Source organism: Natator depressus, chromosome 4 (genome assembly GCF_965152275.1).
Source record: "Natator depressus isolate rNatDep1 chromosome 4, rNatDep2.hap1, whole genome shotgun sequence".
In the NCBI taxonomy this organism is placed as follows: domain Eukaryota; kingdom Metazoa; phylum Chordata; order Testudines; family Cheloniidae; genus Natator; species Natator depressus.
This window is the reverse complement of record NC_134237.1, coordinates 9,846,002-9,859,871: the sequence shown is the minus strand read 5'-3', so window position 1 is coordinate 9,859,871 and position 13,870 is coordinate 9,846,002. Positions and strand designations below refer to the sequence as shown.

General features: G+C 43.5%; 1 protein-coding gene across 3 annotated transcripts in view; it reads right to left on the bottom strand.

Annotated features, from left to right (window-relative positions):
• Window positions 1–13,870, bottom strand: part of HGSNAT (heparan-alpha-glucosaminide N-acetyltransferase) — a 28,864-nt gene that overhangs the window by 13,223 nt on the left and 1,771 nt on the right. The window contains exons 2-6 of one of the 3 annotated variants that reach the window (XM_074950371.1): window positions 8,304–8,419; window positions 6,914–7,050; window positions 5,856–5,977; window positions 2,289–2,358; window positions 431–500 (exon numbers count right to left, since the gene is read on the bottom strand). In XM_074950371.1, the coding sequence (XP_074806472.1) occupies window positions 431–500; window positions 2,289–2,358; window positions 5,856–5,977; window positions 6,914–7,050; window positions 8,304–8,419 (515 nt within the window). Of the gene's footprint in view, window positions 1–430; window positions 501–2,288; window positions 2,359–5,855; window positions 5,978–6,913; window positions 7,051–8,303; window positions 8,420–13,870 lie in introns of those variants that run through there. The other 2 variants (XM_074950372.1, XM_074950373.1) reach the window with 2 other exon arrangements.

Genomic DNA, 13,870 nt, shown 5'->3' with positions numbered 1-13,870 from the left:
TAGGAGGGTAGCCACGGCCGTAGGATAGGCTAGCAGCTAGCTGTTGTGAGTACGCAACCAGGGTCTCAGACAGGATTGTACTTGGGGAGGCTAGCCCATCACAGCTGCGCTTCTATGTTTAGCATGCTAGCTCAATCAAAACTAACACATATATGTCTACCTGAGCTGGACATTACACCCACGGCTCCAGCATCGATGTATCCTGAGAGTCATACGTGTCCACTGCACATACATTAAACATAGGTGGCGAGCCCCCTCCAGCACTCCCCAAAGATCGAGACAGCTGTCTACCCATACTTTGAGGATTACCCAGGAACCTGTTCATGGGGGGATGTGGCTGATAATTTACTGAATCTCAAAAAGGACTAGTTGGTGTGAACGCTTCAGTGTAAAAACATGGACGGCAATTTAGCACATTCTAGCAACTCACAGAATTAATGAGATGATCAGTGTCTCCAGGATGCAGTTTCTTGTAAAACCAATTCCTGACTGGACTGATGCTGTGAACCAGTAACAGAAAGAAAAGAAAAGAAAAAAAGATCACACTCTATTGCTTATTCAGAACAAACACACGCTATCAAATCATGTTGGAGCAGCATAAACCAGACGCTGAGAACATCTACCCCTCTTCCCCTGCCCGTCCCACTCCCCTCCCCTCCCCGAATTAGTACAACCTTATTAAGCTTGCGAAGTCAAACACACAAAAGTCAGAGTGCCAGGATTAAGCAACCTTAATTCAGCCCTATTGTGTGTATACACTATGGTACAATCACCACAGGCTCAGATTTCCTCCCCACCCCCCCTTTTTTTTTTGTTTACACTCAGGACCACCTCATTCAGTGCACAGTATGGATGGCTAGGTAACCAGATTTTCCAACCTTTATAGTTAAACACATACTTAAATCGTATTGACCGGAATGGGTCTTAACCAGGGGCTGAACTGCTGTTCTGAACAGGGGATGCTTTCCTGATTCAGGGCCCTAGACACTCCGTAGTAGTGGAAGCACATGGAAACATTCCCTGTATTAAACTTTGCAACACTGTGGTTTAGTTGGAGGATATCAGCATCTGGAAAACGATAACTGTGTGATGATTAAATGAAGTTGGCCTGAACTGTTGCGTGGACTGCCTGAAGCAGAATGCAGAAGGGGTTTCCCTGGGATGACAACAAGGATTTAAGCACATGCTTCAGTGCGTTCCTGAACTCAGGCCTACATTCCCCTGTTCATTTCTCATCCCAGCTCCTGTGCTGTCGTCTGATAGAACAGCTAAAAATACAGCAAACAAGGAGGATTATGTGACAGGCAATAAAACTCCATTTACAGTTCAGGCATCACAAACATAATAAGGGCATGGGAGTGACTGTAGTGCTGGTGAAAGCCTTCAGAATGACCGCCTGACAGGAAGTATCCCAAGAAAAAAATCAAAGCACAGGCAGCAGCAATGCCGGTCTCTTCACCCCCATCCCATGCATAGGGCCCAGCACTGAGCTGCAGAGGCTTCTACAGTGAGGAGTTAGTTAATATGCTGCAGCTGGCTCTTCAGTAAGACTGAGAGCAGCAGTTATCCATCAGCCACCCACTGAAATGCAAACACCTAGCACCCCAGCCTTGGACCGAGAGTACCAACAGCTGTATGCAGTGTTATTGTAGCTGTGTTGGTCCCAGGATATTAGAGACAAGATGGGTGAGCTCTGAAGAAGAGCTCTGTGTAAGCTCAAAAGCTTGTCTCTCTCACCAACACAAGCTGGCCCAATAAAAGATAATACCTGCCCCATCTTGTCTCTCTAGCACCAACAGCTGTCAGACTGTTCAGACTTTCAGACACTACCCATCAGGACCAGAAGAAGTGAAAGGTTCCATGTCCCATTGCCCATATTGTGAGCCATCCAGTCCCCCATTAACTCCTTTGTTTCACAGTAGCTCTACTAAATTCAGTCAGCAGTTAACCTGTGGAATAAATTTCTTATTCTTAAATCAAGAGCTTGGCCCTTAGCAAACGAAAGGCCAGGTAGTCAGATGGTACATATCAGCCTAGCTCCAATGAACAGGAGACTCCAGCTGTAAGACAGCCCAGTTCCCAGTTTGCACTCATGAGACAGCAGGATCTTTTTGTTTTGTGTTTGTACAACAACTAGCACAAAGGGCCCTGGCTCATAACTGGGGCTCCTGGGTGCTATGGCAATACAAATAATACATAATAATAGTGAGTGTGTTTTCATCTACAACAAAAACCCCAAGAGATTCTTTAATACGTACAGGAATGTTTCACAAACAATGTCCACTTACATCACAAAGATGTGTCCCACTGTCAGGATACTGAGGACCCCCATATAAATGAGGAATGCATACAGGATAGCTGCAGGAAAAGAAGAGACATCTTCATAGCTGAGGTAACAAAAACAATGGGCATTCTGGGCCTGATACATCAATGCGTTATACCTGTGTAAAACTGGACTAACCCAGCGAGAAGTCAGGCCTACAGCTTGCTATAGGAATCTCACTGAGTGGTACCATAAACCGAAGGAAGGATTGACTGGGGCTAGGCCACAAGCATGGGTTTTGGGAGACCAAGGTTCAATTCCCTGCTCTGTCACAGACTTCCTGTGTGACACGAGACAAGTCACTTAGCTTCTCTGTGCCTCAGCTCCCCATCTGTAAAATGGGCATAATACTTCCCTCCCTCAGCCCTGTGGCTGTTGTACACATTGAAGACTGTGAAGTACTTTGAGTTCTAGTGATGAAAATGCTAGGTATTGCTTTGTGAGAACACAAGCCCCAGCAAAAAAACCAAAGTGCCTGTATATTCCAGTACAAAAATAACCAAGGCAAAACACATCGTAGTGGTAGCAGGGGTGACAGGGAGAGGATTGATTTGGTAGATGTTGTAAAGGAAGAACTGGCTGGATTTAGAAACAGCCTGAATGCAAGGAGTAAAAGAGGTAGCGAAGTCAAAGACACGCTGAGTTTGCAAGCATGGGGAATGTCTCTGTTAGAGCTCAGGGAAACAGTTTGGTCAAAACTATTTCACCAAAAAAATGCAGATTCGGGGGCACTGAAATATTTCACAAATTTAAGACAAATTTGCCAAATTGTTTGCCCCCCAAAAATCTAAAAATATTCCAAAACAACCAAAACATTTCACTTTGACCTTTTTGGAGCATTTCAGTTTTTTTTTTAATCTGAAATGACTTTTCATGTCAAAGCTTACTTCAATTTTATTAAAAATAAAAAACATGTAATAGGGCTCAAAAACAAAACAAAATGTTTTGTTCAACCTGAAATTAACCCCCCACCCCCAATTTTTGGTATGGCCAGGAAATAAAAAACATCACTTTTTCACACAGGTGTAGTCTCTTTAGAGTTGAAGGAATGGAAATATTATTACAAAGAGCAAGAATAGGGAAGGATGCTGATTAGAGAGTGAAACAGCTCTGGGAGGGACACACAGAGAAGAGAGACAACAGGTATTAACATAAAACAAAATGGGTGGCTAGACAAGGTTAAACAAACAAACCCAAAGCTTTGTGGCAGAAGCAGGGCTCACCGAGTGCGGAGGAACAAGCTGGGTGTATGTTTTGGGAGGAGGAGAAGGAAGTGGGATCTAAATCTTAAAATAGAACACAGACACATACCTTGTGACTTTTTTGCTTTTGTGTCTGTCTTGCCTGTTTAGACTGTAAGCTCTTCGGAGCAGGGACTGGCTCATGCTATGTGTTCGTACAGTATTGCACAAAACGGGGCCCAATCGTGGTCAAGGCCTCTGCGTGATCATGTAACGTATATAAATAAATAGTAAGATAAAGAAGGAGAAGAGCAGCAGGCCAAGAACAGAAGCCCACGGGACACTGTAATGGGATGTACCAGCCCCTTAAGGTGTGAGGGAGGCCACCTGGGCCAGTGCTATGCCACGGCACGTTTTGCCGGGAGACGTACCTGTGTGACAGATCAAGGTCAAAGAGCAAGAGAAAGGGGTGTCAGAGTGGCATTCTGGGAGAAAACACTGCCAGCTCTGCTTTTAGGGCCGACAAGTGGTGCTCCAGGAGCAGGGCAGGCTGGAAAGCTGCACCCCCCTCCATGGTGAGGAAAAGGCCTGGCTCAGGGCAGTTTCCAGATGGCCTCCCTCTGGGATCCAGAGAAGCAGGGTTGCTCACAAACATATTTCCTGCCAGCCAGATTGTGGTCCTGGGCTGGGGTAAGGCATCCTAGGAGATGAAGGCGTATATATATCCTGCCCCTTCCCCAAATATGAGGTGAGACCTGGAAGGCAGCTGGCTGTGCCGCTGGGTGTCTCCTGAGCCCAGCTTTCACTGTTTGTTTGGGATGCTTTTGAGCCAGACATCACTGAGAAGCGTCTGATGCACTTTAAAACAACCCAGCAACCCTGCAGACATTTCTGACTGTCTTACACAACCAACTGGAGCATTTTGATATGGTGTGGCCTGCCCCCGGCACCAATGGAGAGCAGAAAGTGACAGGACAGTGGAAAGGGTAGACCCTGCAGGCAGGAGAGCACTCAAGCATGGAGTCAGGAAACCTCCTGGAAAGCTGGGAAGGAGGGCATAGCTAACAAGTGAGAAAGGATGTAAATGGTCTCAGACAGGAATGGGTTCATTGGTGACCTTCAGGAGAACAGAGGATATTGAGAGGAGCAGCCGGACGAGAGGCAGAGATCACAAATAAGTAAGAGGGAAAGAAGAAAGGCAGTTGTTGGAGAAGTAAGGAAGTGATAGGATCAAGGGTTTGGAGGAAGAAGGTATGAGAGACCATCCAACGTATGAGTAAGGAGCAGGTAGCTGAGTGTGGGAAGGTGGTGGCGTAGCAGGGCTGGCATAGGAAAGGGAAGGAGGAGAGCTCACATTACACAGAGTCAATATTTTCCCAGAAGTAAGTAGCAGAATCTCGGGTCAAAAGGGAGGCAGGGACATGAAGAGGAGTGGATTTGAAGAGAGAGTCGAAGCTGGAGAAGGGCAATGAAGGATGTAAGTGATGGAGTCCATCAGGGAAGAGAAATCAAGCTGTGCAGTAAGGGAAATAGCAGAGTAGAAAGGACAAAACCGTAGCGGAGGCAATTACTGTGGTCACTGTATTTAATCCAGAGATGAGTTATGATGCGAGTTGGGCAATCATACCACCTTGAAGCTGTTGGGTTTGATAACTGCCTTCCCTTCAGGCTAAATGAGGGAAAAATAAAATGGCCCTTTGTTCAGTAATAGATAAAACAATGGAAAACTAGCTCCCAAAGACTGGGCCGCATGCAAGCCTGGGCCATATAGTCCAAGGGATTTCCCAGAGGAAAAATGACAAAGGCAGGGGATTGATATGATTGCAGCTGTGTGTCTGTATGTTAGAAGCAGCAGAAAAACCTCAAAATGTCCTGGAGAAGGTAGCAAGAAAGCCTAGATGCACACAGAGATGCACCTGTAGCATGACCCTGAAAAAAAGCTAAGAGAGAGAATGTTTGGGTAGAGTGCTGGCTGAAAGAGGCTTGGGACTCTAAGCAAAGAAACTGCCTCATGCTGTTTGATTCCTACTGTATTCAGAGAAATAAGACTTTGTACAATCTTTGTAAATAAACAGGATCACATCAAAGAAATCCCTGACTCCATCATCAATTCCTCCTCCTAACAGGAACAATCTGCAAGACCCCTGAATATCAGCTAACTGCTTGGGCCAAATGGATAACAGATGCTCTGTGGCATGGGAGCAGGTGCACAGGGAGTGGATGCAGGGAGTTCATTAGGCTCAAGGATTTGCTAGGAAGGGGCCTAAAGAGAATTTTAATGAGATGATTTCCTGAAAGAAAAAAAACAACTTGATTTACACAAGGAAAGGGGAAAATAAAGCAGTACATACGGAGATGGCTGTTGACAGGACTTTCATTGATGATTATGTCACAGGAAATCATCTTGGTGCTGCTATCAAAGCTCTTTACCACAAGAGAATAGTTCCCAAATTCTCCAAAATGATAATGGATCCTGCAAAGAATTAAGGGAGACAGAAAGGGAACCTGTGCTGGTACTTGCTGTGCAATCTCTACTGCCTGCAGGTACTGTGGTACGCACCGCTGGGCTACAGGCTTGGCCAGCTGGGAGGTGGGCTGAAAGAAAGGAAGGGCTACAAAAACAGGGCTATGGGAAGAAGGGTAGGGGCATGCTGGGAAGCACACAGCCCATGCTCCTCCTTGCTGCGGGGCTGCAGTGACCGCCTCTCCCTGCACATATAAAAGGGGATGGGGCTGTAAAGGCCCCAGTCTGTGCCCAGATTTTTCTTTTTTCCTACTTGGTGAGGTCTTCTAGTTGCGTTGCCATAGTTACTGCAGCTTGGCTCCTGCTCCCTGATTTGGTGCTTTCAATGCACTGTTGATTCAGCCATTTCTTTGATTGGCCACCCAGCAGCTCCCAAAGCCACTTCTTTGTCAGCATTGGCTTGGCTTCCCCTACTGTATCGTTTGATCGCTCCAACCCACCCTTGACCCACTCCACCCTTCGTACATCACATGACTTCTTACACTATAGACTACGTTGCAGGAACCATGACTTCATAGACTTTTGGTCTGATTTTGTTGTTGGGTTTAGTGTGCGGGTGCCTAGTGGCCTGTGATATCCAGGAGGTCAGGCTACATGATCTGGTTGTCCTTTCTGGCCTTAAACTCTGTCTCTGTGTGTGTCTGTACAGCACACAGCACTACAGGGTGCCACTTGTGATTGGATGAGCTAGGCACTATCGTAACGAATTATATTTTTATACTGTTGGTAAGATGAAGATTAAATTGCAAATCTAACTTCCGAAGTGCTCAGTAATAACTGCGGTGAGGAGGCCACAGACTTTAGGGACAGTGGCTGGCAAGTGATAGAAAATGTAAGCATTACTGGGTTATTTCAACATACATTATCTTCAGATCAGTTACAAACCTGGGAAACTCTCTGCCTGCCCTAGAGCCATTGAGCTGTAGAGTGACTGGATGCTGAGAATCCACGGCAACTGCTACAATGCTGGGCTTTCCCGAAGCGTTGCTCATTGGGACAGATACCAGATCTTGATGCAAGCACTAGAAAATGAGGACAGATGAAGGATTACAAAAATAAAAAACCTACTTGATTTTACCAGGCAGAGCAAAAGTATTATTATTTTTTAATTCAAAGAGGAGTACAAAGGAAGCCTGGTTTGTCCAACAGCAAGGAGGTAACATTTCTGTGAGCTGCAGCTGAAGGAAGAATTATTGGGCAAGATTTTCAAAAATAGGAGCCTAAAGTTAGGCACCCAGGATGGGATTTTCAAAAGGGCTAAAACCCAACCCATTAAATACAAATGACAAAAAAGGAACAAATTAAAATACTGGAAAGTTGATCATTTAAAAACACGAGACACACTCCACTAAGAACACAGGAAATGCCATACCAGATCAGAGCAGCTAGCCCAGCATCCTGTCTCTGACAGGGTTAGCACCAGGAAGATACAAGAAAGCCTGAAGGAGGTAATTATGGAATAACCTGACCATAAAGGAGCTTTCTTCTTAACCCCTCACCAGTTATCCGTGGTTAGCTTATGCCCTAAAACATGAGGGTTTACACACCTTTCAAACTTAAAAAGAAATCTTTACAATTGCACTGTAACTACGGACATTCTCATTATCCAAAGGAATGACCTATCCTTCTTTTGCATCCTTCTGCTCTTTCCCTCAAGACATTGTTGAGGGTATGAGTCCCACAGATATCTGTCATTCACTGGCTGAGGGTCCAGAATGGGGTCAGGGCTCACGAGGGATAAAGGAGCTGGGGGGAGAAGATGTTGGAGGCTGTGGGGACCCTGGAAGATGTCCACCTTTCCTCACTGTCTATGACATGGATCCTTTGCCCATCCAAGAACTAGCTGAAAAAACTGGGCAACAGAAAACTAGGACTTTCAAAACACTAGTATTTCCACAATCCCTTAGGGGAACAAGTCTTTGGGTATGTCTACACTGCAGTCACAGGGTGTGACTGTAGCTCACGCAGACATAACCCTGCTAGCTTTAATCTAGCTATCTTGGGTGCTGGAATGGGGAAGGCGTGTGGCAGCACACACTGCAGCATGGGTTAGCCCCACGAGTAATTATCCAGGGTTCTGGGCAGGCTTGTACAGCCCACAATGAAGCTCACACTGCTGTGGCTTCACTGCTTTGCTACCTGAGCTGGCTAGATTGTGCCCACGAGCTCAGGATTGTCTACATCAGCTGCAATCAGACCCTGGGTCCAGGGCCATATCCTTGCCTTCCCCTAGAAGGAAACCTTACATAGCATACAAAGGGAGAGGGCTGTTTACCTGGTAACAATAATCAGAAAGCCAGGAGACTGTCAAGTTCTCATGGATCAACTCATTGTGCACCAGCAGTAAAGCCTGATCAATTTTCAGCCCTAAAGGTCTCTTTCTGGATAAATCTGTTACAATGCAGAAACGGAGAGAAAGACGTATGTCAGTATTTTGAAAGGGGAAACTCTGCATAACACACTTCAGGACAGAAGGCAACTTGGTTAACAGAATGACAATAGCTCAGTAGACATCATATCGCAGCCTTACCAATCCTCACACATTTACGGCGGTTCATACTCGAGAATCTATGCACCACAGAAATTGTATGGGAAAGGCCCAATCTCTCCAGCCCTGCTTCCGCCTCAGTATGGCTCCGGAGTACTATTATTGCACGGGGGAATCAGACTGGCCAGGTAACAAGAGCGTTCACCATTGACGTACAAACTGAAGGTATGAGGCTACAGCAACACAGATACAGTGCTGCAGCTGTGCCACGGCAGCATAGACGTTTCCTACATCGACAGAAGGGACTTATCGATCCATATGCATAACCCATCTCTCCAAAACGTGGTAGAATTCTTCTGTCAATTTAGCGGTGTCTACAGTGAAGGCTAGGTTGGCCTAACTATGTCACATGGGCCACAAAATTTTTCACAGCCCTGAGTGAGACAGCTAGGTCAAGCTAATATCTAGATATAGACCAGGACTATGTCTACACTTCAAATGCTACAGCAGAGCCACTGTAGTGCCTCAGTGTTGACAATCACTACAGCAACGGGAGGGATTCTCCTATCGCTGTACTTAATCCATCTTCCCACTAGGCAGTACCTAGGTCAACGGCAGAATTCTTTCATCAACCTAGTGCTGTCTACAATGGGGGTCATGTTGGCTTAATTATGTTGCTTAGGGATGTGAGAATTTTTGTGCCTGATGCAATGCAGTTAGGCCCCAGTTATAAACCAAGTTGCCACGTCTTCCCTGCTGTTGAAACCCAAGCAGGCAATCCCAAGTTAAGAACACACCTTTTAGTTTCAGTATAGACATACCCACAGATGTCACAAGGGGGCAGGAGAGAGGGATAGTGCAGGGGTAGTACTTGCTCCCCCTGAGTTCCCCGCAGACTAGGTGCTCTCATCCAGGAATCTAATCATCAGAAGGCAGAACCTACATATATACAAAGTCCCATTTTGTTTTGTGTGGGGATGGGAATCTCTTCTGGATGAGCGCCAGGGCCCTGATCCTGCGAGTTACTTCACACCCTGTCACTGCCCAGAACTTGTCGTCAGCTGGCATACGTGTGTGTTCTCACTGTGTGCCGCTCCAGCTCTGTACAGACAGCTGGCTCACCAGACCTTGATAGTACTATCCAGAAAGACCACAGCCTTCGGTGGCGAAGGCGCTTGGCCAGGTTTATTGCTGAAGCAGCACAGTCCTAGCACCCCATAGATTCTACATGCACACTAACACATGTACGCCTCTGACAACGGACCAGCTCAGTCAGCAGTGGGACTTTCTGCTGTCCCTTAGGCTGAGCAAAAGTGCCCCTCCTATGACTTCTCTTTCATACACTGATACAAACAATTCATACGTATTACTCTCCTGAGCCTACCGACCCTACAGCTTGTATCACCTGGTTTCAACAAAACATCTTCGTCCATCACCCTGCCCTGCCATACTTGGGGTTGGTGTGTTCCTATACCATCTCCCAGGACTGTATTTATGCCATACCTCTATGTTGGGGTGTACCTGTGCTAACCTTCTGGAATGTGTCTATGTGAATATGCAGTGCCTATTACTTCTTGGGCAGGGTGGATAAAAATCAATGATTTAAAAAAAATCAGATTTTTTTAATTTAAATCGGGTTTTTTTGATCAAATGCTTTTTGAGGAAAAAACCTATCTAAAGATAGTCTGAATTACGATGCAATATTTTGAGATATAATGTATCATGGAATAGGGATTATAAATTCTAATTCTATAGTATGAGACAATATATTCATGTAATGTTTAAGAAAAGTTTTGTAAATGAGTTCCAATAGTAGTTCATGGATTAGGGACCCAATCTTATGGGGTTCCAGGGGCTTCTGTATCGATTATTTAGGTTAATCTTTCTATCTACCCAATGGGACTCAGTGCTCAGTCTAGAAGATACCATCAGAGATGCTTAGTTTTACAGTTCTCAAACTGTGGACTTGTGTCTCCAGAGATAACATGCTTGTTAACAGCAAAAATGTTTTAAAATAAATAAATAATATATAGAGGTAAGAAATAACAGACCTCAACCCTATTGTCCCTCTGCAAATTTGTGTACACAGAGTCAATCTCTTACCTCTCTCTAAAAGTGCAAAGTTTCAAAAAGTTCAATGAATAGAAGATTGTTGTGGGCAGAATAGATCTGGACAAGGAGAAGAAGTCTGGAGATAAATGTGAGAAGGGAGGGACAGGCAGTAAAAACAAAAGTGAAACTGTTTGAGCAGCATATTCCAGAAGTCTCGAGGTCTTTTGGAGTGTAACCTTCATTGATTTGCGATCTACCATACCATTCTCTCACTAGAAGGGAAAACCTATAATGGCAGCAGGCCGTAAAAGAGACCAAGTTTGGGAACATTTTAATGAAGTTCCTCTACCTGTGGGTAAGACAGGCATGTCTGCAAAATGCAAACAGTGCAACAAAGAAATGCAAGGCCTGGTTGACTGAATGAAACAACATCATGAAGAAGTGTTCCTTCTCAGGAGGAAGCTGTGCTGAGGATGATGAAAGGAACATGTCTGAACATGCAGGATCTTCAGGTTGGTAAACTTTTTTATTTCATACTTCTTTCTTGAGGACTGCCTGTCTTCCTTCTGGACTGTTCTTGAATTCTCATGTTTGAGCAAAAAATATAGTTGTTACTCTATGGTACTAGCATTTTAGATGCAGTTGTGATAAAAAATAAAGATCTGAAATAGGCAGATTTTCCTTTTACAATTTCACCTTTAAAGTAGTACTGTCAGTGAACGCAATAAGTAATACTAAATGAGCAGTATGGTAATAATAATTAAATAACTGCATTGGCTTATTTTGTTTAGGAGAATCCATCCTCAACATACAGGATTCTGAAGACTCTCCACCTTAAAGATCACCATCATTTTATATAGTTTCAGAGTTATCTGCCAAATGATAGTGTTTCAGTCACATCATGTATGTCACATAGCCACAGTATATTTATCACCTGTAGCAAAAAGAAAAAAAAATGCCATCATCCAGAAACAATCATAGATAAGAATCAGCAGATTACAGAAAGAGGTAATTGATGAAAAAATTGCCTGGTTTGTTAATCATACGGAAAGGAGAGTTTGTTGCATAGAGAACCCACACTTCATTAACATGGTTCAGTCATTAAGACCAGAATACATTTCACCCAACAGAGCACATGTTGCAGGCAAACTGCTGGACTGTGAATCACCAGTGTAACACTGTTGCAAAAAAAAAAAAAAAAAAGGCAAACATCATTCTGGGATGTATTAGCAGGAGTGTTGTAAGCAAGAGAAATTGTATGAAAGAGAAATTGAGCAGTGTGCAAAATGTGAAATTGTTAACCTGAGTCTTGATGGGTGGAGCAATGTCCACAATGATCCTGTTGCATGTGCTTGTGTAACAACAGAAGAAGGGAATGTCTTCCTTACAGAAACAATTGATACGTCAGGAAATGCACACACAGCAGAATACTTACAAGTAGCAGCAGTAAAAGCTATAACAAACTGTGAAAAAAAAAATTCAAAAGCTAGTATGCAGCTTCATCACACAAAATGCTGCAAATGTATCCAAGATGAGAAGAAATTTAGGAGAGAGTCCCAAGCTAATAACATACAGTTGCAGTGCTCATTTGATGCACCTCCTAGCCAAAGACTTCACTGTTTCAGAAATAAAGGCTAATGTTGAAATTGCAAAATACTTCCATAACAACCACTTTGCAGCAGTTGCTCTGAAAAAAGTGGGAGGAACCAAGCGAACTCCCCCACAAGACATGCGATGGAACTCAGCAGTGGATTGTTTTGAGCACTAGATCAAGAACTGGCCTAATCTGATGACAGCTTGTGAACAAAATTGTGAAAAAATAGGTGTCCCTGTCACAGCCAAAGTTCTCAGCATTGGGCTTAAGAGAAATGCTGAACACAGGCTGAGTACCCTGAAGCCTATTTCCGTAGCCTTGAACAGAATGCAGGGAAATAGCTGTTTTATTGCTGACGCTGTTGAAATTTGGAAGGAACTGAGTGAGATCTTAAAAAGAGAAATATGCAATGACAGCGTTAAATTACAAGCACTAAAAAAAACGAATGGGACAAGCACTATCTCCAGCTCATTTTCTTGCAAGTATTCTCAAGACTCGGTACCAGGGTCAAACCTTAATGGCTGCAGAAAAAGAGTTGGCTAGGACATGGACATCCAGCAATCATCCCTCCATAATGCCAACTATAATAAACTTCAGAGCTAAAGGTGAACCCTTCAAGAAATATGTTTGCTGATGATGTTTTAAAAAAAGTCACACCAGTGAACTGGTGGAAGTCACTTAAACACTTGGATTCAGAGACTGTTGAAGTGATAATCTCACTTTTAACAGTAGTAGCCTCTTCTGCCAGCGTAGAAAGAATATTTTCTTCCTTCGGACTAATTCATTCCAAATTGAGAAATCGTTTGGGACCTGGAAAAGCAGGAAAGCTTGTTTTTCTTTTCCAGATTATGAACAAACAGGAAAATGAAGGTGAAGACGACTGAGTTAGCTGCAGAAGCCAATATTTTAAGTTTCTCATGTTGACCTGGCGGACATAGTCGATTTAATTTTTGATGTTTTTTTTAAATATTTCATTTAACTATTATAGTTAAAACAAATTTTAACAAAAACAAACCTGATTTTAAAAAACTTGAATGTTTAACTAAATTCAAAAATTCATATGCTTGTTTTGTTAAAATCTTATATGTTTGCTGTTGAAGAAAAGAATCCAGAATGCATAATGCTGTTGTTTTACTTAAATAAAACAGTTTAAATGTCTGTCTGGTGATGTTCTCCTCCTAATATAGCATGGCAAGAAAATCCTCCAAATATTAATGATTAACCTGTTGAATTGGAGATAGTTCACCTCCCAATGACTTCATAAATATCTGCTTCAATTACCTTTGGTAAATGAAATAACCAATCATTCATTCATTTTCTGATATAGCTGTAAAACTAATCTGAAGTTTTCAAAATAAATCACTTAAAAATGTATAGTGTGTACCTTCTAAAAATGAAACCTACATCTATCTGAGTTGTGAAGAATATGTATTAAGGTTTTAATAACCAACAAGAATGCACTTTTATGTAGAAATCCATGATTAAATTGAGTCTTCCTGACTAGCGATTTAAATCAGATCCACCCTGTTCTTAGGAGTGCCTGTGTTTTAGCTATGGCTCACCATGTCTTTGCCAAGTTCACGTACCAGACAGTGAACTTGTAAGCAAGCCTTTGCTTATGGCAGGGCCTGACTTTTGCTCATAGCCTGCCTTTTGCTAACTTAGCCCTGATCTACACTGGGGGGGGGGTTGACCTAAGATACGCAAC